General features: G+C 40.2%; 1 protein-coding gene across 4 annotated transcripts in view; it reads right to left on the bottom strand.

The window, feature by feature from the left end:
- The window catches only part of ULK4 (unc-51 like kinase 4), a 594,792-nt gene that overhangs the window by 410,199 nt on the left and 158,731 nt on the right, over positions 1 to 25,862 (bottom strand). For all 4 annotated transcript variants that reach the window (XM_078073211.1, XM_036080328.2, XM_078073222.1 and 1 more), the window contains one exon: positions 22,354 to 22,481. In XM_078073211.1, coding sequence (XP_077929337.1) covers positions 22,354 to 22,481 — 128 coding nt within the window. The remainder of the gene's footprint in view (positions 1 to 22,353; positions 22,482 to 25,862) is intronic.

Genomic DNA, 25,862 nt, shown 5'->3' with positions numbered 1-25,862 from the left:
TTTATTCTTTTTTTTTAAGAGTTTATCCATTTGTTTGAGAGAGAGAGAGAGAGAGAGAGAGAGATCACATGAATGGGGGGAGGGGCAGAGAGAGAAGCAGACTCCCCACTGAGCAGGGAGCCCAATGCAGGACTCGATCCCAGGACCCTGAGATCATGACCCGAGCCCAAGGCAGACGTTTAACCAACTGAACCGCCCAGGTGCCCCCCTATGAACAATTCTTAAAGGAACTGCATAACAGCAAACTTGGCACAAAGGCCATGCTAACTAAAAAGAGAAGGAGCAGAGGGATTACAGGAAGGAAACTGATTATTGGGGGGTTTTTTTCCACCAAGGTAAGTATACTCTCTAATCCCCATCACCTACTTCCCACATCCCCCCATCCCCTACTTCCCACATCCCCCAATCCCCCTCCCCTCTGGTAACCATCAGTTTGTTCTCTATAGTTAGGAGTGTGTTTCTTGGTTTGTCTCTTTTGTAAATTTATTCCTTTGTTTTGTTTCTTAAATTCCATATGAGTGAGATCATACAGTATTTGTCTTTCTCTTGCTGACTTACTTGGCTCAGATTACACTTTCTAGCTCCATCTACACTGTTGCAAATGGCAAGATTTCATTCTTTTTTATGACTAAATAATATTCCATTGTATAATATATGCCACATCTTCTTTATCCATCTTGTATCAATGGACACTTAGGCTGCTTCCATAGCTTGGCTATTGTAAATAATGCTGCAATAAACATGGGGGTGCACGTATCCATCTGAACTAGTGTTTTTGTCTTTGGGGGATAAATACCCAGCAGTGTGATTACTGGATCATAGAGTAGTTCTATTTTTAATTTTTTGAGGAACCTCCATACAGTTTCCCACAGTGGCTGCACCAGTTTGCATTCCCACCAATAGTGCATGAGTGTTCCTTTTTCTGCACATCCTCACCAACACCTGTTTCTTGTGTTTTAGATTTTAGCCTTCTGACAGGTGTGAGGTGACAGCTCATTGTAGTTTTTTGTTTGTTTTTGTTCATTTTAGTTTTGATTTGCATTTCCCTGATGATTAGTGATGGTGAGCATCTTTTCATGTGTCTGTTGGGTATTTGGCTGTCTTCTTTGGAGAAATGTCTGTTCATGTCTTCTGCCCGTTTTTTAATTGGATTATTCGTTTTTTGGGTATTAAGTTGTATCAGTTCCTTATGTATTTTGGATACTGTTTATCAGATATGTCCTATGAACAATTCTTAAAGGAACCACAAACCAGAAAACCTGGCACAAAGGCCATGCTACCAAAAAGGAGAGGGAGCACAAGAGAACAGCAGGAAGGAAATTTTTTATAGCAAAGGGATGACTTGAGGAAAAGTGGCATATTAAGGAATATTAATCTAGTAGTGGCAGGAAGGATGAGAAAGGGAGTAAGCCAGACAGGCAATTAGGAGTTACACGTGTACAGGTGGAGGAGAAACAGAAAGGAACTCAAGAACAGAACAGACTGCCTGGAAATGGTGTGAATAGGGGACAAGAGTCCCATAGTCTGTTATTGAGAGAATGGCACTGTGCACTGTGGGAAGGCAATTAGATAGGTTTTAAAAATGGAGAAGCCACACACCTTGCGTTAACTTAATCCATGCCCTTCCTGGAATTTGCCTCTACCTCTGCCCCCCAGTCGAACCCCCCAGCCCCGGGACATCTCCACTCCCTTCAAGTTCTGCTGAGCTCACTGTGCCCATCGATGGCACTGCTCCATTATCTGTTTCTACTGCAGATCTTCTCACACTACTGCAATAGGACGCAAACTGGGGATATCCATCTCATTGGATACATCCTAAACAACTTCACAATCGACTCCTTGCTGTGGCCATATACTATTTCCAGAGAGCCAAAACACCACACTTTTCTTTGCTTCACTACACACTAAGCCCATTTGTATCTATCTACTGCACATTCTTTAACTCATACCTGGTGTTTTTCCCCATACGGCAAAAATTTGTACTTTAAATAAGAGAGGCACTTCTCTTCCATCTCCTTGTCAGAATCCTCAACAAATTAATCATCCAATTTAAAACTTCGGTTTATAATTAAAGCCACTGTCCCTCAGCTTAGGGTAGTCAGGTGATAAATGGAGTTTTGGCCCCAATTCAAACTGCATTCACCAAGCATATCTACAAACCTAGTCGGTGATTATTTCTCCAGTTCCCAAATGTATAACTGGAACAGGCATACTTAGCAACTAGCAGAATCCATCCATTGGCTATCTGATCTGTGCAGTGAGGGCTATTATGATCAGAAGGGATAACTGGCAGTGTCTGGCATGTGCCCTAACAAGACAGTAACCCATACCAGCGGAAAACCAAATCACAGAAATTCCACCAATAGCAAAAAATTGAAAGGTGCAGTGGTGATAAAATCTATTATGTCCCCATTTAAACTGTCTAACTTGGCCAGTGCAGAATCTTAGAAGATGGCTATGATAGATCTTGAATGACTGTAGGTTATCCAAAATAGGAACAGGCTAGGACTCCAGCTACAGCTGTGATTTAAGATTTAGGATCCCTACTGGAGCAAATCAACACCACCCTGGAATTGTAGTTGCTATTGACCTGACAAAGGCTTTTTACTCTGTTACCAGTTTGGAAGGACCACCAGCATGTGTTTGCTTTTACTCAGCAGGGTAAACAGTAAATGTTCACTGCCTTGCCTTTGAGTTATGCCAACGATCCTGCTCTCAGCCATAAAACAGTTTGCAAAGACCTAGATCATCTTGACGTCTACCCAACACCACACTTGTACGCTACTTTGTTGGCATTAAGCTGATTGAACCTGAGGAACAGTTAGCAGCAGGTACTTCAGTTGGCTTAGGAAGACACATGAGAGACAGATAAATTCCATAAAAATCCATGGGCCTAATAGTCCTCAGTGAAGTTTCTGGGGCTCACTGGCCTAGAGTATGTTGGGGCATCCCTCCAGGTCCAAAACAAGTTATTGCATCTTCTACCGACTATGACCAAAACAAGTGGGCTCTTGTGAACTTAGGAAGCAATATATACCACTTTTAAATGTGTTCTTAACTCATTTTCTGAGGAACCCATTTAAAAACGTGCTAGTTTTCGGGCGCCTGGGTGGCTCAGTTGGTTAAGTGACTGCCTTCGGCTCAGGTCATGATCCTGGAGTCCCAGGATCGAGTTCCGCATTGGGCTTCCTGCTCGGCAGGGAGTCTGCTTCTCCCTCTGACCCTCCTCCCTCTCATATGCTCTCTCTCTCTCTCATTCTCGCTCTCTCAAATAAATAAATAAAATCTTTAAAAAAAAACGTGCTAGTTTTGAACAGAGGTGGTGTGAATAAAGGCTCTGCTGCACTTCCAGACTGCAGTATGAGCTGCTCGGCCCCTCGGGCCTCAGGACCCAGCATAGCTACTGACACTGAGTGTGGTAAACAGGGTTGACAAAGGGAGCCCCAGGGAAGCACCAAAAAGTGAATCACAACACAGGTCTTTAGGGTTGCTATGATCTGAAGGGTTGTATCCACCCCAAAATTCACATGTTGGAATCCTAACACCCAATGTGATGGTGTTAGAAAGCGACTAGGTCACCCATGGGAGGTAATTAGGTCATGAAGGGAGAGCCCTCATGAATGGAATTAGTGCCCTTATAAAAGAGATCCCACAGAGCTCCCCAGTTCCTTCCTCCACGTGAGGATACAAGGAGAAGTCTGTGACTGGGTGAGGCCCTTCATCCAACCATGCTGGCACGCTGGTGTCACACTTCCAGCCTCCGGAACTGTGTTTCCATTGTTTATAAGCTACCCAGTCTCTGGCATCTTGTTATAGCAGCCCAAACAGACCCAGGGGTTTTAGAGCAAAGCCACATGCTCATCTGCAGATTACTATTCTTTTGAGAACAGCTCCTGATTGAGAATGAATGAATGAGTACTGACATCAAATGATTACATCATCTGAGCTACCTCTCGTTACCTGTATTATTAACCTGACACACCAAGCCACTAGGTTGGGCATGCAGAGCAGTAACCCACTAGGTAGACTGATCAGTAGAAGAGACTGAGCTGGAAGAGATCCAGAATGTACTAGTAAGTTGCATAAGTAGGTGGCTGAGATTCCTCTGACACACACTCTCCTCCATTGCCCCCCACCCCTTGATCCTGATCAAGAATTATTTATGACCGGGGCGCCTGGGTGGCTCAGTCGTTAAGCGTCTGCCTTCGGCTCAGGTCATGATCCCAGGGTCCTGGGATCGAGCCCCGCATCGGGCTCCCTGCTCAGTGGGTAGCCTGCTTCTCCCTCTCCCACTCCCCCTGCTTGTGTTCCCTCTCTCGCTGTCTCTCTGTCAAATAAATAAATAAATTAAATAAAAATAAAAAAAAAAGAATTATTTATGACCAATTGACTGAAGAGGAAAAGCATTGAGCCTGGTTGCTGAATGGTGCAGTACAATGTGCTGGCACCAAATCGAAGTATACTGCTGCAGTTTACAAAGCGAATCGCGAGAGTTCCTGAAAAGGAAATCCTCCCAGGTGGCAGAGCTTCAAATACATTTTGTCGTGCCCCGTGTTTAAATTGCGATATAGCTACGAGTACAGATGCATGCTGATTCACAGGCACCGGCTAACAGCTTAGGAGGATGGTCAGGGACTTAGAAAGAACAAGATATGAAGACTGATGACAAGTGCTGGGAAAGGGGTATGTAGGTAGACGTCTCCGAATGGGCACAAAGCATGAAGACATTTCTGTACCATGTGGATGACTTTTCTTGGGCATCCACACTCAGAGAAGGCTCTCAATAACCAGGTAGACAAATGACATGTTCTGCAAACATCAGTCACGACTCCCTTCAGCCACCCCGGGACTTGCTCAATGGGCCCACATGCAAAGTGGCCCAGGTGGCAACAATGGAGGCTATGCACGGGCTCAGCAAAAGGAATGCTCCTCATCAACCATGACCTGGATATTGCCACTTCAGCCAACAGGAGAAGCCAATGCTGAGGCCCCCGTTTGGCCCCATTTCCTGGGGAGACCAGCCAGTCATCTAGCAACAAGTAGAGTTATGGAAGAGGCTGTAAACTCTCCTTGGTGTAACAAGTTACATATCCAGGATACAGATTTGCTTTCCCGGCCTTTAAGTGTCTGCCTGTGCCACTAAGTGCAGATTTAAGAAATGCCTTATTTATCATCATGGTAATCAATATAATCCTATATCTGCCCCAGGATCTTATTAACAGCAAAAGAAGTGTGGTACTGTGTTGATGAATCACTGACCTCTACCTCTGAAACCAATAATGCATTATATGTTAATTAATTGAATTTAAATTAAAAAATAAGTGGAAAAAAAAAAGTTTCCAATCTATACATAGCCAAAACATCAGTATTTCCTTTTACAGTTTCTTTCATTGCTTTTCCACTCAAAAAAGCTTTTGTTACCCATATTTAAACATATTCTCTTCCAGCTGTTTATGGTTCCTTTTTGGTATCTAATTCTTTAATCCATCTGGAATTGGCTTTTGTATGGTGTAAGCTGAGAAAATTTTTTCCCATACAGTTAAACCATGATACAGAATAAATGTTTCTTTAAAAAAAAAATCCTCCAAGATCAAAGTAGACTTTTTCTTTATTTCACTAATTATCATATTAATAGTAATGCTATGGGGAAGGGAAAAAAAAAAAACCTTGAAGAAAAAACGTGATCCCTCAGGAGTCACTGAAATTTCAGGCTCAGAGAGCAAATCTATACAATGAGCTTACAAGACTATTCATCCTCGGAAAGGGTTATCATTTCCAGAGACAACTAAGACCCTATTTTATCACCTGTCATATTCAATATGAGTATGAAACCATTTGGAAAAATAGGTGGACATTTTGGGGCCATCATATAATTTTTATCTGATCCTGACAGATCAATTCCATTGCCTGTCATGCAAGATGGATTTAAAAGCTGACATCATAGAAAATGTGCTGATATTTAATCCAGAAAAGGCCAATGGTGATGACAGTAAGCAGGAAAAAATATCTACATAATGTAGCAAAGGTTATCGTGGGCTTTTGATGTGAGGTTTCAAGTTCTCAGGCAGATGGACAGCATTGTGGTTAGTTCAGGATTCCAGCTGCGAGTGGAGTTCCAGGGGACGGGTAAGGAAGGAGAAACAATTTTGCATATAAACTCATCACAGAGAATTTTAATCTCTCTCTAACCTGAAGTCTGCCTTCCTTTTGCATGCTTTTATGTTCAACCTTGCATTTTATAGATATCCTAATATAATACCTGGGCTGCAAAGCACAAAGCAACAAGTACCAACCATTTTCCATACTCTGGACTGGCTACCTCTGTGTTTCTGAGAGTAACATATTCATAAATTTAATTTATAAAGTCGAAACAAATTTGAGCTTTGACTGCCTTAAGGATTCCCTTAATCCTTCAAAATCACCTAGTGTCTATTACTATCATTTTTTTTTTCATTAGATTTTAATTACAGGAGTGAAACATTCTTATTATAATAAGGCTAAAATAAAAATGAATAAAAATAACCAACAATCTCCTGAATAAAAATAACAATCTCCCTATCCCACCCTCCTCTGATAATACCAAGTTGGTATTATCCTTCACTAGCTTTTTTAAAAATAATTTTTTATACAAATAGAAGAGTTTTTGCCATTTTTATTTGTTTTATAAAAACAACTTCATTATATGTGGCTCTGCCCTTTCATTTTGCCACTTATCTATATATAATGAACATACCTCCAGGTTAATGAAATGAATCACTTACTTATAGCTTTACCAGCATTTCAATATCAATGGATAGTAACTGTATTTCTAGATATTAACCACTACAAACAATGCTACTACATTGGACACCCGCAGGCACACATCCTGAATAATTCATACTTCTATTTCTAACACCAAATGCAGATCTGTTAGAACCAAAGTGATGTGTATTGTTAACAGTCATAGATGTTTTTAAATTACTTTCCAAAAAGTTGCACCAATTTGTATTTCCATGAGCAGCACTTAAAAGTGACTTTGGATTTCCAATTATGCCAAGATGGAATTATGCTCCATTCCTCCCAGATTTTCCCTCTTATAACTAAAAATGCCTGGACATAATATAAAGAACAAGCATAAGGTGACTCTAAAATATGGAAAAAAGGAGCCAAGCTGCCTGGAGAATAAAGGACTTGAGGAACAACACAGCTATGAGTCTCCTCGGTTTCCTTATTGCTGCTCACGTATTCGGAAAACCATGTTGCAGAAGCTGCCAACCCAGAACTATCCCCCAAAAAGAAAAGACCTGCTTCCCTTAGCCAAAGCACCAGTAAAAAGATAGTCTAAAGGGAAATTTTTGTGAGAATACCTACGCTACTTTGGCAAAACACCAACAGAAAACTGCACACAGCCCTCTCCCTCCTCTACAAGTGGCCCACTCTGATCCCCCAACTGGGAGGTGTGAACAAGGCCAACAGGGAGCTAATCTTCCATCCTCTGCCTGGTGGGAGCAGGCAGCAATGATCTGATCCCACCACCCACCGTCACATCCGTGAGATGAGCCCACAACTGATCCTCTACTCCCTGCCCAACCAAAGCAAGGCACTCGCCAGTTTCCCAGAGAGGATGGTGTCAGCCTATCTGAGCAGGATACTGTTGTCCCAGACCCCAACCAGAAGAAGCAAGCAGCAATCAGATTCCCCCATCAGGTTAGTGTCAGTGGGGTCCAGTGATGAGCTGAACCTCCATTTCTTAACAAGCAATAAGACTTAATGACACAGAGTTAAGGTGAAGACACAGAGTCTCCTAAGATAATAGGCCAAATGTCCAAGATACAATCAAAAATCATTAATGGTATCAAGAACCAGGAATATCACAACTGGAATCAAAAAGACAGTCAACAGATCCTAACACCAATATGAATCAGATGCTAGAAGGACCTCATAAGAATTTTAAAACCGCCATAATACAAATGTTTCAAATTCAATGAAAGAACTGAAAATTTCAGGGAAAATAAAGGTTATAAAAAAATGTAAAATATAGACCTGAAAAATACAATAACCAATACAAAAAACGCACTGGATGGGGCTCAATAATAGAATGCAGGTGGGAGAGAACATAATCAGTGAATTACAAACAGATTAATTATATTTACAAAATCTGAAAAACTGATTTAAAAAAAGACTTAAGAAAAAAAAAAAAAGAAAAGCAGCAGGGGTCCTGCGTGGCTCAGTCAGTTAAGTATCCAACTCTTGATTTCAGCTCAGGTCATGATCTCAGGGCTGTGAGATCGAGCCCCACATTGGATGTGGAGACTGCTTAAGATTCTCTCTCTCCCTCTCCCCTTCCTCCTCCCCACCCCTCTCCCTAAAGAAATAAAAAAAAAAAAAAAAAGCAGAGTCTCATGGCCTGTAGAATAACCACAGAATGCTTTATACAAGGATACCTCATTTATTGGGCATTGTAGATATTGCATTTTTTACAAACTGAAGTTTATGGCAACTCTGCATGGATCAAGTCTATTGGTGCCATTTTTCCAATAGCATTTGCTCATTTAGGTCTCTGTCACATTTTTCTCACAATATTTCACACTTTTTCATATTATTTATTATATTTGAATTGCTGCAATCTCATGATAAAACTTTAATGAATAAGGAGTTGCTTCTTACAGATGAGCAAACAAAGCAATTTCTTGAGAGGGAATCTACTTCTGGTAAAAATGCTGTGAAGATTGTTGAAATGACAACAACGCATTTAGAATATTACATGAACTTAGTTGATAAAGTAACAGCAGGGTTTGAGAAAACTGACTCCAATTTTGAAAGAAGTTCTACTTGGGCAAAATGCTATCAAACAACATCACATGCTACAGAGCAATCATTCATGAAAGGAAGAGTCAATCAATGAGGCAAACTTCATTGTTGGATTATTTTGGGAAATTGCTATAGCTACCTCACCCTTCAGCAACTACCACCCTGATCAGTCACTGGCCATCAACATCGAGGTAAGAACCCCCTCCATGAGCAAAAACATTACAGCTCACTGAAAGCTCAGATGATGGTTAGCATTTTTTTCTTTTTTTGCAATAAGGTGTTTTTTAATTAAGGTATGCACATTGTTTTTTTAGACATAATGCTACTTCACACTTAATAGACCACAGTATAGTTTAAACATTACTTTTGTATGCACTGGGAAATCAAAAAATTCATTTGACTCACTTTATTGTAATATTCACTTTATTGTGGTAGTCTGGAACTGAACCTGCAATATCTTTTATCCTCAGACTCCCAAGAAAGAAAGGAAAGGAAGACTGGAACTGAACAAGTATTTGAAGAAATAATGCCTGGAAAATATGCACATTTAGCAGAAGAAATAAATCTACAGATTTAAGGAGCTGAACAAACTCAAAATAGGAGAAACTCAAAGAAATTCACACCACAGATAAATTACAATTAAGCTTCTAAATCCTAAAAGACAAAGAAAATATCTTAAAAAAAAAAAAAACAACAACAACCAGAGAGGAATGGCCCATCACTTATAAATAACATCAGTTGTAACAACAGATTTTTTCATATGAAACTATGAGGACCAGAAGAAAGTGTAATATTTTGGGGGACTTTAATAAAAATTGTCAACCAAAGTTTTAACTGCAGAGAAATATGGTTTGGGAATGCAAAATTATAAATAAAGATTTCTCAGAAAAAGGAAAAGTAATAGTTCCTTTATAACAAACCTATCTTTAAAGAATGGCTTCAGAAAGTTCTCTAAACAAAGGAAACTACATCAGACTATCAAAAAAGAACATCAGAATATGTAAAACTAGGGGTATATGTAATAGTCTAACCTACATTAACCTAAAATAAAGGCAGACAGAAGTGGCTATGTTGACACTAAATGAAGTAGATGTCACAGAAAAGAAAACTCTCAGAGACAAAGAGGAACTTAAATAATGATAAAAGCATCTATCCAGGAAGACATAATAACCCTAAATATATATGCACTGAACAATGGAGCCTCCAAATACATGAAGTAAAAATTGTTACAGATGTAGTGAAAAGAAGGGCCACATGCACACCAATGTTCATAGCAGCAATGTCCACAATAGCCAAACTGTGGAAGGAGCTGAGATGCCCTTCAACAGATGAATGGATAAAGAAGATGTGGTTCATATATACAATGGAATATTACTCTGCCATCAGAAAGGATGAATACCCACCATTTACATTGACATGGATGGAACTGGAGGGTATTATACTAAGTGAAATAAGTCAATCAGAGAAAGACAATTATCATACGGTTTCATTCATATGTGGAACATAAGGAATAGTGCAGAGGACAATAGGGGAAGGGAGGGAAAACTGAATAGGAAGAAAACAGAGAGGGAGACTAACCATATGAGACTCTTGGCTCCAGGAGGGTTGTGGACGGGAGGTGGGTGGGGGCATGGGGTAACTGGGTGATGGGAATTAAAGAGGGCACGTGATATGATGAGCAGTGGGTGTTATATTCAACTAATGAATCAGTGAACATTATATCAAAAACTAATGATGTACTTATACCTTGGCTAATTGAATTTAAATTTAAAAAAATAAAATTAAAAATTAAAAATTTTTTAAATTTTTAAAAATTATAAGAGCTGAAAAGAGAAATAAACAAATCCACAATTATAATCGCAGACTTCATTATCCTACTTTCAGTAATTGCCAGAAATACTAGAAATAAAAACCATAAGAGTACAAAATATCTAAACAACACAATGAAACAAGAGAATCTAACCAACAGAGAAAGAACACTCCACCCAACAAGTAGCAGAATTCACATCCTTTTCAAGCATCCATGGAACATTCACTAAGATAAATCATTTACTAAACCATAAAATAAATCCCAACAAATTTTTAAGAACTGGAATCATACAGACTATGTTCTCTGACCGTAACAAAATCCAAACAGAAATCAATAACAAAATGATAACAGAAAATCTCTCAGCATGTGAAAATTAAACATTTCTAAATAATCCATGGATCAAAGAGGAAGGGTTTTTTTAAAGATTTTATTCATTTATTTGAAATAGAGCAAGAGCAAGTGAGAGAGAGAGAGAGAGAGAGCACAAGCAGGGGGAGCGACAGAGAAAAAGGGAGAAGCAGGCTCTCCACTGAGCAGGGAGCCCGATGTGGGGCTTGATCCCAGGACCCTGAGATCATGACCTGAATCGAAGGCAGACATTTAACTGACTGAGCCACCCAGGTGCACCCCAAGAGGAAGTTTTAAGGGAAATAAAGATGCATAGAACTGAAAGAAATTTTTAAGCACAACATAAAATATATACAAAAGCAGCAAAAGTGTTGCTGTAAACGGGACTTATTACACTCAATCTACATGAGAACTTTTATAGAGAAAGGTCTCAAATCAATAATCTCAGTTTCTACTTTAAGAAATGAAAAAAAAAGAGCAAAACAAGTCCAAACAATAAGAAGGGAAAAGATGATAAAAATCAGAGAAGAAAGTAATGACACTGAAAACAGAAAAATAAAGAAAATTAATGAAACAAAAAGCTAGTTACTTTTTAAAAAATTGATAAATTTCTAACACAATTGGCCAAAAAAAGAGGCACAAATTACCAACATCAGGAATGAAAAGATCCTTCAGATCCTTCAGCAGTTAAAAAATATAATACCAGGAAAAAAAAACTTTATTCTCATAAACTCAACAACGTAGAAGAAATCAGCCAATTCTTCAAAAACTGTAAGTTACCAAAACTCGACTAAAGACAGAATTAATAACCTGAATGGCCCTGCAATGACTAAAAAAATTAGATTTGGGGGCGCCTGGGTGGCTCAGTTGGTTAGGCGGCTGCCTTCGGCTCAGGTCATGATCCTGGAGTCCCGGGATGGAGTCCCGCATCGGGCTCCCTGCTCGGCAGGGAGTCTGCTTCTCCCTCTGACCCTCCTCCCTCTCATGCTCTCTGTCTCTCATTCTCTCTCTCTCAAATAAATAAATAAAATCTTTAAAAAAAAAAAAAAATTAGATTTGTGTGAAATGCTCCAAAAAAACTAAATAAATCTCCAGGCCCAGATGAATCCATTGGAGCAATCTACCAAACATTTAAAGAAAACTTAACACCAGTTTTATACAATCTCCTCCAGAAAACAGAGGAGGAAGGAACATATCCCAACTCACTTTATGAGGCCAGTATTATACTCAAACTAGAAAAAGAGAGAGAGAGAAAGGAAAGAAGGAATGGGAGGGAGGAAAGGATGCCTCCGGGAAGAGGGCAGATTTATTTTCCAATCAGGATAATGAAGATAATGTCTCCTTCTGTAGGTACAAGTTGGGCAGGTTTGCCAGCACCCCTCATAAAATGAGGGTTTCCTAATCATGGAGCTCAGCAATGACACAAACCACCTCCCCGTGTGCACAGCATCCACCTGGGCCTGCTTGCACATTGTTCCCTCCACTGTGGGACTTGGGAGTCAAGGGGAACCAATTCAAACATAACCCTCATGCTGTCCACTGTGCCCTGGGGTGATAAAGTCCTGTCTCTGACCTGGGAGTCTGTGTCTTCCACCTGCATCTACTAAAACCAGCAGATTTGCCTGTTAACTTTCAAGTAGGATGAAACCTTTCAGTCCTAAAAACTACTTATTGCTAAGTAGTTATTGCAAAGTAAGGATCCCTTGTATAAATAGGCCAGTTTATCCATGTAATTTGAACATTTCTGCTCTTTGAAAGACACTCTTAAGAGATTAAACAGACAAGCCACTGACTGAGAGACAATATTTGCAAGTCACACATCTGATAAGTAACTTCTATCATAAATATATATTTTAAAACCCTCAAAACTCACTAAGAAAACAACCCTTTTTAATAAAGGAGAAGATAGGCATAGATGGTTCAACAAGGAAGATACAGAAATGACAAATAGGTACATGAAAAGATGCTCTAAATCATAAGTCATTAGGGAAATGCAAATTTAAACCACAGTGAGACAGAACGACACACCTGCTTGAACGGGTAACATTAAAAAAAGACTAGTCATAGGGAGTTGGCAAGGAGGTGGAAAAACTGGAATTCCCATACACTGTGGGGGAAAATGTAAAATGGTACAACTACTTTGAAAAATAGCTTGTCTGTTTCTTAAAAATATAAGACCTACCATAAGACCCAGCAATTTCACTTCTAGAAAGTTACCCAAAAGAAATCTTAAAGCGTATATCAAAAGATTTATCCAAATGTTCATTTTTTTAAGTTAATTAATTTATGAGTTGAAGACTTGCAAATGGAGATTTCCTAATTCTATCATTTCTCCTATATTGCTTAGCTATGAGATTTCTATAAAGAAGAACTTTGCCAAATCAACTATTTGATTATTCTGAATTAAAGTCTGTTAAATGCTGGGTAAATACTGATTTTGGCCCTTGACTAAACAATTTTCAGGATAATCGTCACCTATCCTAAAAAAGGTTATTTATTATAATCATGACCTCAAAAATTTTTTACACTGATATTTTAATATATTGCAGTCATTATTCTTTTTAATGCTCAAAATGCCATCTTGGGCCAATAGAAGCTCCTTCATGTTGGATCTTATATTCTTTTGATGTGACCTTAGCAGTTTCTGGGAATTTCCTTGCTTTTTCAGGAATGACATGTCCTGGGCTCTATTTTGCTTATCTCTTGCATGAACTACACTGTAGCTGTGTCCACCACAGAGGCCATCTGCACAAAAGGCATGGTTCCTTTTAGTGGAAAACAGCATTTAGGAATTAAAATTTGTGCTGGATTTTTAGTAGATAAAACTATAAAATAAAAAAATAAATAAAAATAAACTATAAAATAAGTGACTTCTTTCAAAAGAGACTAAAATAAATAAAACAAAACAAAAATAAAAAGACTAAATCATGAATTCATCCTAATAATTTTGATTTCAATTAAGGGTGACAGGATTTTACTTTTTATTTCATAATTGTATGTTTTCTTTTATGCTGAAAATCCTTAGTTCCTATTACAATTGGCATAATTATTAGCTTTCTCTTCCTGTACATATAGGTATATACAATAGTTTCAAGCCAGAAGTACAATTATTAACACCACCACCAAGAACAAAACACAGCTGTAAGTTTCTTTTTTTTTTTTTTTTAAAGATTTTATTTATTTGACAGAGAGAGCACAAGCAGAGGGAGAGAGAGAGAAGCAGGCTCCCCGCTGAGCAAGGAGCCCGACGCGGGACTTGATCCCAGGACCCTGGGATCATGACCCGGTCGAAGGCAGCCGCCCAACCGACTGAGCCACCCAGGCGTCCCACAGCTGTAAGTTTCTTAATGGGGTTTTTTAGTCCCTAAAATATATCCCAATAGAAATATACTGCCAAGTACTGTGATCTAAAAACATGTTTATATCTCTTCTCTGGGTAGTTATACCACAAAGTTGATACCAGGTTATTTTTTCCGTTTTTACACTACTTTCTTTTTATCATTTTTATTTTATTTTTAATCATGTACAACCTTTACATGGTTTTTAAATCTAAGTCATAAACCATTTACATTCAGAGAAGTAGAGCTTTCATCCCTGCCCCTACTCGCTATTCTCTTCCTTTCCCTATAAATTGTTATTTTTTGTTAATTTTTCATTTATCCTTCCATTCTCTTTTTGAAAATATTAGTAAATGCATGTATCTTTTCTGTTTCCACCCCCCCTTTTTTTTTTCAGATTTTATTTATTTATTTGTCAGAGAGACAGGGAGAGAGGGACAGAGAGCAAGCACAAGCAGGGGGAGGCAGGCAGAGGAAGAAGCAGGCTCCCCGCTGAGCAAGGATCCCAATGTGGGACTCGATCCCAGGATTCTGGGATCATGACCTGAGCTGAAGGCAGACACTTAACCAATTGAGCCATTCAGGCATCCCTCACCCCCTTTCTTATACAAAAGGTAGTATATACCACAAATACTGTTCTGCACCTTGTTTTCAGGATAGTAACATCTCTTGGAGACCACGCCATGCTTGTGTATCGAGATCCTCCTGGTCCCTTCTCACAGCTGTCTAGTCTTCCATTATGGGGACTGTGGTTGGCAGAATCCTAAAGATGTGCCTCCCCCAAGATTCCCACCCCTCCGGCATCAAACACTAATCTAGGTACTACAGTGAAGAGAATTTGAAGAACCAATTTAATTAAGCTAAAAATACGTAGATTATCTACATGACCCTAACCCAATCAGGTGAAACCTGTAAAAGCAGAGTTTTCCGTGGCTGGCAGCAGAAGAAGGAGGTCAAGGACATTTGAGGGGGTGGAGAGGATTCAAGGAATAAATAGTCCCTCTGCTGGCCTCCAGGAAGAAAGCAAACAGCTCCACTGTGAACTGCCGATGGAGAGGAAAGTCAGTCTGTAGAAGCTGAGAGCTATCCCCAGCCAAAAGCCACCAAGGAAATGGGAACTTCAGTCCCACAGCTGCAAGGAAATAAATTCCACCAACAATCAGTGAGCTTAGAAGAGGACCCTGAGCCTCAGATGAAGATTGCAGCACCAGCCAACACCTTCCCTTCAAGCCTGTGAGACACGAGCAGAGGGTCCCGCTACACAGAGCCCTGACTCCCGACCCATGGGAACTGTCGGATTAATAATGTGCATTGTCTTAAACCGCGGAGTTTGTGGTAATTTGTTACAGTGGGAATACAAAACTCACACAAGGTTGCCCACAGTTCTCTAGCCAGTCTCCTGCTGATGCATATTTTTTATAGGCTTTTGCCATAACAAGCAATGCCTAGTGGATGTGTCACTTCACTTCTTTGCTAATAATGGATCTTTGGATGCTCTTGCCTAGAACTGAAATGGCTGGGTGAAAGGGTGAAAACATGCAATTTTTCTAGATATTGTCAAATTCCTCTTCATAGTAACTACAATATTTTACATCCCCACCAGCAAAGTATGAGAAGGCTGGTTTCAAAGAAGACATACAAATGGCCAACAGACACATGAAAAAATGCTCCACATCACTTGTCATCAGGGAAATACAAATCAAAACCACAATGAGATACCACTATACACCAGTCAAAATGGCTAAAATTAACAATTCAGGGAACAACGAATGTTGGTGAGGATGTGGAGAAAGGGGAACCCTCTTACACTGTTGGTGGGAATGCAAACTGGTGCAGCCACTCTGGAAAACAGTACGGAGGTTCCTCAAACAGTTAAAAATAGAGCTACCCTATGACCCAGCAATTGCACTACTGGGTATTTGCCCCAAAGATAGAGATACAATGAAAATAAGGGGCAACTGCACCCCAGTGTTCATAGCAGCAATGTCCACAATAGCCAAACTGTGGAAGGAGCAGAGATGCCCTTCAACAGATGAATAGATAAAGAAGATGTGGTTCATATATACAATGGAATATTACTCAGCCATCAGAAAGGATGAATACCTACCATTTATGTCGACATGGATGGAATTGGAGGGGATTATGCTAAGTGAAATAAGTCAATCAGAGAAAGACAATTATCATATGGTTTCACTCATATGTGGAACATAAGGAATAGCGCAGAGGACCACAGGGGAAGGGTGGGAAAACTGAATGGGAAGAAATCAGAGAAGGAGACAAACCATTATAGACTCGATTCTGGGAAACAAACTGAGGGTTGCAGAAGGGGAGGTGGGTGGGGGGATGGGGTAACTGGGCGATGGACATTAAGGAGGGCAGGTGATATGATGAGCCCTGGGTGTTATATACAACTAATGAATCATTGAACACTACATCAAAAACTAATGATGTACTATATGTTGGCTAATTGAACTTACAAAAAAAAAAAAAGTAACCTAAGCATAAGACAAATGTGACTTACATCTAAAACAATTAATAAAAATATATCCAAAGAAGAAGGTTGATTTCCCCACAGCCTCACCAAGAGAATACATTTTCAAACCCTGCCAGGGCACTAAGTGAGAAACACTATCTCTGCTGGTTTCCCTTAGAATGAGGAAGAGCGAAGTGCATTCCTCTTACAATGAGGAAGCTTTCACATTTCCTTGTAGGTTTAAAGGTCCTCCTCATTCCTTTCTCCATGAAGTGTCTGTTCAGAACTTTCATTTCTATTTCTGCCACATCCCTTTTATCTATTGGCAAGTTTTGGCTTCTGCATCCCATGTTAGAGGCTTCCCTTAAATACCTGGTGATTCTTGAGTTCCATTTATATTTTTAAATGATGCAATGAAGTGTTGCTGGGAAGTGTGTGTGCAGGATCAAGGCCTAAGGTTGATGGGCTCCGCTCCAAGAATATTCGGCAAAGTGTCACTAGCTGCAGAAGGGGACATCCAAATGGCAGCCCCTGTGGGGCTTTTATCAGGATTTGGTCAGCTTCCCGGAGATGAATCTCCAGATTCTGGCCAAGAGTACATCAGCCAGGCTGCCAACAGTCTGCAAGTGCGGTAGGAAAGGGGGTGGAAGGCCTCACCCTTCAGAGTAAATAGACTTGCAGACAATCCTCAGATTTCTCACAAGGCACCTACCTCACCTCCCTCTTATCTATATGTGAAAATACCCAAATTGGCAGCATTTCCAGTTCACACTATCCAGAATGCATTTCAAGTCGCTTGCTGAGACAGAAGAGGCAGAGTCTCCTGGATGTTTGTGTTGGAGGAGGGGGTGGGGATCAACCCTCCCTGCAGACTCCCCATCAATCCTGCCTTGCGTTTCCCCTCCCCCTCACCACCGCCATCAAACCTAGCAGGCACCCCTAATTCCCAACCTTTCCAGAGTTCTGTCATGCAGGCATCAGATCTCCTCCCGGCTTTCCCCTTGCAGACAAAAAGGGACCTCGGCAATCTCCATTCTGCTAAATGAGCATTCATCTCTCAGTTTTCCAGCTTCCAAAACCCAAAGACAAGGTGACAGTGCTCATCGGTTTTAGCCATCTTTCCCTTTGCAGTTTTGTGACATTCTCATTCCTTTACTTGCAGCTCAGTACAGTATCAGAAGAGAACATGCTTGAGCAGAAGACGACTGCTAACATGTCTTCAGTTAGAAACCCTCCATCGGTTCCTTTCTTCCCCCTGGCATTCAGGGCATGTGAGGTCTCCTGGAAGTTCACTCCATCTTTCCTATTTTCACATGAACTGTCCAGGTCTCTGTCAGGAGCTTGGTGTGGTTCAGGGTATTCTTTCATACCACCTTTCAAAGCCCTAACACCATCCCCAGCAGAGGCCATGCTCTTTTAGTTCCTCTGCTGAATTTCAAAAAACTGGTCTCCGCAGAGTTCTCATTACTTGTTTATTAAAATTCTGTCGATTCCATTCGTTCTGTCCCAGTAAGAGCTGCCTGTTCTTCTTTTTCCTCCTCCTTCAAGTACCATGTCTCTCTCAACAGACTATGACAAATGTGCTTACTCATGACTTCATCTACTCAGCACCTGACCAGGACAGGTTGTGGCAAAGAGGCAGGTGGTGAGAGGGGGCTGTTCTCTTCAAGTGCAAGGAAATGAGGTCATCTGCCTGCAGCCTCACTGACCGGGGGCAGATTGGCCCCCATTCAGTCCTGCTCCCAGTCTCCTGGGAACAGGCATGCTGGCCCCAACAACCGCACATAGAAAGCATCTGCATTTTGGACCCTGCGGAAGCCCCAAGATCTGCTGTTCACCCAGGTTTAGAGGATAGCGAGTCAACTCTGCCACAAAGCACAGGAAGAATGGAGCCTGTCCTCACGTCTCCGGCAAGGCTAAGCCTCATCTTCCAGGCTCCTTCTCTACACGCATCCTGCTCACTGTGGAGCTCCAGAGAGTCGGCAGGGTGGAAGTTGGGGCCAGGGTATGCATTCAGACCACCATCTTCCCACCACTGCTCAAGTTTCTAAATATTCATTCAGACACACAGAAATCATAGCCATTTCCTGGGAGGACCAAATAGATCACACCCAGGCTCTGATGGTCTGAATGCTTTGATTCTCACCAGCTAAAGGGTTTCTGCAGTTGGGCCTGAGAGGGGGATTTGAGACAGGATGAGCAGAGTGGCTCTCAGAAGAAGAGACCCTTACACTGACCAGAAACCTGAATGACCTGAGGAAGCCAGCCATGAAAACCTCTGGGGGAAGAGCAAAATGGGCACAAGGAACAGCACCTGGGAAGGGCCCCGAGGTGAGTCTAGTAGGCTTACTGCATTCGAAGAGCAGTAAGAAAAACTATGTGGCTGGAATGGAGCGAGAGCCAAGAAGAGTCAGAAGACGCAGGCTGACAGGTGGGCAGGGACTAGGTGAAGTAGGGCAGAGGACGCCAAGGCTATCATTTCAGCATGACAGGATGTTTTTAGAAGAGTCTGAGCGGGGAAGAAACAAAAGTCAATTCACACTGTTTAAGAGCTTCTCTAGTTGCTACATGAAGACCAGACTATTAGTCTAAGAAATGATGTAAGAACATCTGTTGAGAAACTATATTATTTGCCCTGGTGAAAATGATGGTAGACACACAGAGTAGAGGCAGCAAAGTGAGTGGTGAGAGGCCTTTACGAATAGACAAGAACTTCGGCTTCTAGTTCTAATGGACTAAGGGACAGGACGCATGCACCCATTTGAAACAACTATAAAATATGCAGTCATCAGAACGGTATGGTACTAGCACAAAAACAGACACACAGATCAATGGAACAGCATAGAGAACACAGAAATGGACCGTCAACAATATGGTCAACTAATCTTCAACAAAGCAGGAAAGAATATGCAATGGAAAAAAGAAAATCTCTTCAACAAATGGTGCTGGGAACATTGGACAGCTACATGCAGAAGAATGAAACTGGACCACTTTCTTACACCATACACAAAAATAAGCTCAAGATGGATGAAAGACCTAAATGTGAGACAGGAATCCATCAAAATCCTAGAGGAGAACATAGGCAGCAACCTCTTCAACTGTAGCCACAGCAACTTTGTGCTAGACAATATCCAAAGGCAAGGGAAACAAAAGCAAAATGAACTATTGGGACTTCATCAGGATAAAAAGCTTTTGCACAGCAAAGGAAACAGTTGACAAAACTAAAAGACACGTATGGAATGGGAAAAGACATTTGCAAATGCCTTATCAAATAAAGGGCTAGTATCCAAAATCTATAAAGAACTTATCAAACTCAACACCCAAAGAACAAATAATCCAATCAAGAAATGGGGAAAGACATGAACAGACATTTCTCCAAAGAAGACATACAAATGGCTAACAGACACATTAAAAAATGTTCAACATTACTCAGCATCAGGGAAATACAAATCAAAACCACAATGAGATACTACCTCACACTGGTCAGAATGGCTAAAATTAACAAGTCAGGAAATGGCAGATGTTGGCAAGGATGAGGAGAAGGGGGAACCCTCTTACACTGCTGGTGGGAATGCAAGCTGGTGCAGCCACTCTGGAAAACAGTATGGAGGTTCCTCAAAAAGTTGAAAATAGAGCTACCATACCACCCAGCAATTGCACTACTAGGTATTTATCCAAAGGATACAAACATAGTGATTCAAAGGGGCACACGCACCCCAATGTTTATAGCAGCAATGTCCACAATAGCCAAAATATGGAAAGAGCCTAGAGCTCCATTGACAGATGAATAGATAAAGAAGATGTGGTATATATATACAATGGAATATTATGCAGCCATCAAAAAGAATGAAATCTTGCCATTTGCAACAACGTGGATGGAACTAGAGGGTATTACGCTAAGCAAAATCAGAGAAAGACAAATACCATATGATCTCACTCATACGTGGAATTTAAGAAACAAAACACATGAACACAGGGGAAAGGAAGAAAAAATAAAATAAGAATAAAACAAAGAGGGAGGCAAACCATCAGAGACTCTTAACTATAGGGAACAAACTGAGGGTTGCTGGAGGGGAGGTGGGTGCAGGGATGGGGTAATTGGGTGATGGGTATTAAGGAGGGCACATGACATAAAGAGGACTGGGTGTTATATGCAACTGATAAAACACTAAATTCTACCCCTGAAACTAATAATATAGTATATGTTCACTAAATTGAATTTAAATAAAAAGTTTTTTAAAAACACAACTATAAGATAGACAAAATATGTAAAACATCAGTTTTCAAGACACTGGATGTAAAACAAAGCTGGACGACGATCCCTGAGACATGAAAAGAAGGGAGTCTCTGTAGGAACGTCTACATACCCTTCACTTAGTTCTGATTAACCTGCAACATAAGGACATGCTAAAAGGCAGATGTCAAGGAAGAATCTAATAGAATCCTACAAATGCCTTCCAAGCAATGAATATGCTCAATTAAAATCACATACTCATGAACTAATATTGGTATGTGACAGTACCTATCTATAAGAAAAGACATTTCAAAGACAAGATACACAAAATTAAGCTAGCAATGAGCACTAACATAGACATTTACAACTGATTTGATGAGGAAGACACTGACTTTGATCCCTAATTAAGCAAAATGTTATCTCTCCCTCAGAAAAAGAATTCTGTTCTTCTCATCTGTAGACCTGCATTACAAAAAAAAAAGAAAAATTGTACTCATTTATTAGTATATTTTTACTATGTCAATTTAAAAATCTGTGGATATTTGTTCTCTCTCCTGTTATAGAAGTACATTAATCAATAAAAACTTTGTGGAAGTTTGGTTTTTCTCGTTACATAAATACAAATAGCCACAATTTTGCCTCTTCACCCATAAATCCTAAAATATTTACTATTTACAGGAAAAAGTTTTCCAATCTCTAATCTAGATCAATCTCAGCAATTCTAGGGTCTCCTCAGTATTCTACAGTGAGTAACAAGCTAAATCAAGAAACAGACTCAATCATATATTCAAGGTTCCTCTGGGTTGTAATTTTGAGTGGACCAAACAGTCCAGATGCTCATCAGGAAGCATCAGAGCATGAAGGGAATCTGAGGTGTGTGTCAGAACAGCTTCTCCTTTTAGAGGAAGTAGGTGCAACCCAGGGAGAGAGAGATCTGCCCAGCCTAGGTCCAGTCCAGAAACTTGTCCCTGCTCTGCCTCTTCCTCTACACTTCACTAGACTATTCCGCTGGGCTTCCAGCTGCTCATTCCAGAATCTTACAAAAGTGAAAACTATGACCAAACCACGAGTCAAGAATGCCTCCCAAAGATGCAAACCAGAACCAACTTTAACACCCTGACTTGGATTGTCCTCACATCTAGGAACTCCAGCTCTTTCCCACCACCCTGCCTCAGCTCCAGATGGTCTTCTCTCAGTCCTCTGTATTTCCCAGCTGTGGCTGTATGTGAAAAATTAAACCCATAGAAAAGTCCAGGAAAAAAAAATTTCAGCATTAGGCACACAGAGGCCAAGAAATACTAACAATAAAAGAGATTCCAAATCGATGTTATTGATGAAACCATATCAGAGAAAATCATACCTGGATTGGCAGCTGAGCAGCAGCATCTCATGGTTATGAATTAAAATATATAAAAGAACGAGGAAGGCTTTTGCTCTAATGGAAGTTGAGGGGCTGTCAAGTAAACGGATAATTGTAGAGACAAAATCCTGTGGAAGACAATAAAATATTTTTTGAGAAAACATGAAATGAATAGAGCAGTCAACTATCAGGGTCAGTAGTGTACAATAACTAAACAGCAAAAAATAAAATATCAGCTACTGGTTTTGCATTCTTAATTTGCGCTGGACTCTATACTAAAATTTTAGTATGTATTATCTCATTTAAACCTGAAAACTAGCCATAATAACATGACACTATGATCCCTATTTTTTTTTTAAAGATTTTATTCATCTATTTGAGAGAGAGAGCATGAGTCGGGGGGGGGGGGAAGGGAGAGGAAGAGAGAGAAGGAGTCTCCTTGCTGAGCTGGGAGCCCGATGAGGGGCTCCTTGCGGGGCTTGATCCCAGGACCTCAGGATCATGACCTCAGCCGAAGGCAGATGCTTAACCAACTGAGCCACCCAGGCGCCCCAATGTTTTGTTTTTTTAATTTTATTTTATTATGTTATGTTAATCACCATACATTACATCATTAGTTTTCGATGTAGTGTTCTATGATTCATTGTTTGCGTATAACACCCAGTGCTCCATTCAACATGTGCCCTCTTTAATACCCATCACCGGGCTAACCCATCCCCCCACCCCCCTCTAAAACCCTCAGTTTGTTTCTCGGTCCATAGTCTCTCGTGGTTCATCTCCCCCTCTGATTTCCCCCCCTTCATTTTTCCCTTCCTACTATCTTCTTTTTTTTTTTTAATATATAATGTATTATTTGCTTCAGAGGTACAGGTCTGTGATTCATCAGTCTTACACAATTCACAGCGCTCACCATGGCACATACCCTCCCCAATATCTATCACCCAGCCACCCCATCCCTCCCACCCCCCACCACTCCAGCAACCCTCAGTTTGTTTCCTGAGATTAAGAATTCCTCATATCAGTGAGATCATATGATACATGTCTTTCTCTGATTGACTTATTTCGCTTAGCATAATACCCTCTAGTTTCATCCACGTCATTGCAAATGGCAAGATTTTGGTTTTTTTGATGGCTGCATAATATTCCATTGTATATATATATATATATATATACCACAACTTCTTTATCCATTCATCTGTTGATGGACATCTTGGCTCTTTCCATAGTTTCAGGCGCCCCAATTTATCCCTATTTTATTTTACTTATTTTTTTTTAAAGATTTTATTTATTTATTTGACAGAGAGAGAAACAGCAAGAGAGGAACACAAGCGGGGGGAGTGGGAGAGGGAGAAGCAGGCTTCCCGCTGAGTAGGGAGCCCAATGTGGGGCTCGATCCCAGGACCCTGGGACCATGACCTGAGCCGAAGGCAGACACTTAACGACTGAGCCACCCAGGCACCCCGTTATCCCTATTTTAAAGAGGAAAATGAATCTTGAAAAGTTAACCAATTCAAAAAGTTGGATTGAAATCAAGGCCAGTGGGACAACAAAGACTTCCTCTTAACCACTCAACCACCCAACAGGAAGTGTGGCAATAAATAACTAGAAAAACTGGAAGTCACAACTGCATGTACACGTGAACATCTGTACAAACCTGCGTCTATAGAAAACACATCTCTAGTCTACATATCTAAGGTCCTACAGATACACGAATACCCAAAAGAAGAACCTATATTCCTATAACATTCTGTAACTAAAGGCATAATACAACAGAGAGGAATACATACTGACTAATATTTGTATTATTTTCCCTTCTAACAGATTGTACATCGTTTCAGGTACCTATTGATATGCAAAAAGGAAATGCAGACACATACATATAGGCACACAGAGTTAATGAATGTAAGCAGGCAGGAATACAGAATTGTATTGTTAGCAAGATGGCTACACAGAGTAAAAGTGGAACTTCCCAACGGTCCTGAAGAGAAGCAAACACTTAACAGTGACACCGTTATGTCCAAGGCAAATGTAAGCAGTTTGATTTTTTGGCCATGCCACGGTCCTTTTACACTGGGTGCTATGTTGCCAAGCAGGAAGAATTTACATAGACATCTGCTTTTATTTAAGGATGGAGATATACCTACGTATCTATACCTATGCATGAGTCTCACCAGGTCCTGAACAAAATAATCAAGCTAGTTCATCACCTAGGGTTAAAAAACGAATCAACACTAAGGTATCTTTGAGTAATAGATCTGTTTCCACCTTTCCAGCAGGTAGACAGTAGAAAGCCCAATTCTCCACAGTCAATTCCCATTCTAATTTATACCCTGGGCCCAAGTACCACAATTACAAATCTGTTTCCCACACTAATACCACCTGCCACACATACAAACACATAATTCCAAAACCACTCAAAGATCCACTAGCCTTAGACTGAAAAACTGTTCTGATTACAGGAGACTAAAAAGTCATGATAACTGATGCAATTCAAGATCTGGCAACTTTGTTTCACATAAAAGAACATTACTGGGACAATTGCAAAATCTGAATAAGGTCTGTAGATGAGTTAATAACGTTAAATAAATGTTAACTTCTTTTTAAATCCATGGCTTGTTTTTAGGGAATATTCAATGAAGTAATTAAAAGTAAAGGAGCATCAAAAACCAAAACAAAACAAAAATAAAAACAAACAAAAAAAAAAGTAAAGGAGCATCAGGTCTCCAACCTCTTCTCGTATTGGCCACACACATGCTCACACACACGGTAAAAGAAAGAAACTATAAATCAAACATGGTAAAACGCTAACATTTGCTAAATGTGGGTAAAGGGTATATTGCAATCCTTTGAACTGCACATCCAACACTAAACTCAGAATCTACCCTAAACATGATACTTGCCCTCTGAGGATCATCAATTCAAGACCAAACTTAAAAACCTGGGCATCTTCCTTGACACCTCCTTCCTCCCATGTCCAATTGATCCCCAATTACTGTGAGAGTGATACCCCCACTAATGTTGCCTTATATTTCAATGCACCATTATATTTTTCCTGAATTACTATAACTTTGCTTTCTTCCATCTATTTCACAAGTGATAGCCACAGTGATCTTCTCCAACAGCAAATATGATTATGTTATTCACCTATAAAATATTCTCAATAGTTGCTGCAATCCTTGAGATGAACCCTTATCACAGCATACAAAGCTTTTCATGATCTGGCCTTTTATTATCGTTCCAAAATCACTTATCATTCCACCACTAATCTATATAACACTCACCCTGGGGAAATAAACCAAGAAAATAGAGGACACTGAACAAAGGAAAGAGAGGAAGGGAATCCCACGATGATTCCAGGTGATAGCTATAACCAGGTACAGAGGGCAGCCTAACCATATTGGAGTTGTTTAGAAGACTCCAGGAGAGATCTTTTTAAGGAGAAAAAATTGGACAGAACACCTGATGCATTGAAATGCAATCTAAAAACAGAAAGTTATGTAACAAAATTC

Source organism: Halichoerus grypus, chromosome 1 (genome assembly GCF_964656455.1).
Source record: "Halichoerus grypus chromosome 1, mHalGry1.hap1.1, whole genome shotgun sequence".
Taxonomy (NCBI): domain Eukaryota; kingdom Metazoa; phylum Chordata; class Mammalia; order Carnivora; family Phocidae; genus Halichoerus; species Halichoerus grypus.
Note: the sequence above shows the minus strand (reverse complement) of the source record. Positions and strands in the feature narration are given on the sequence as shown.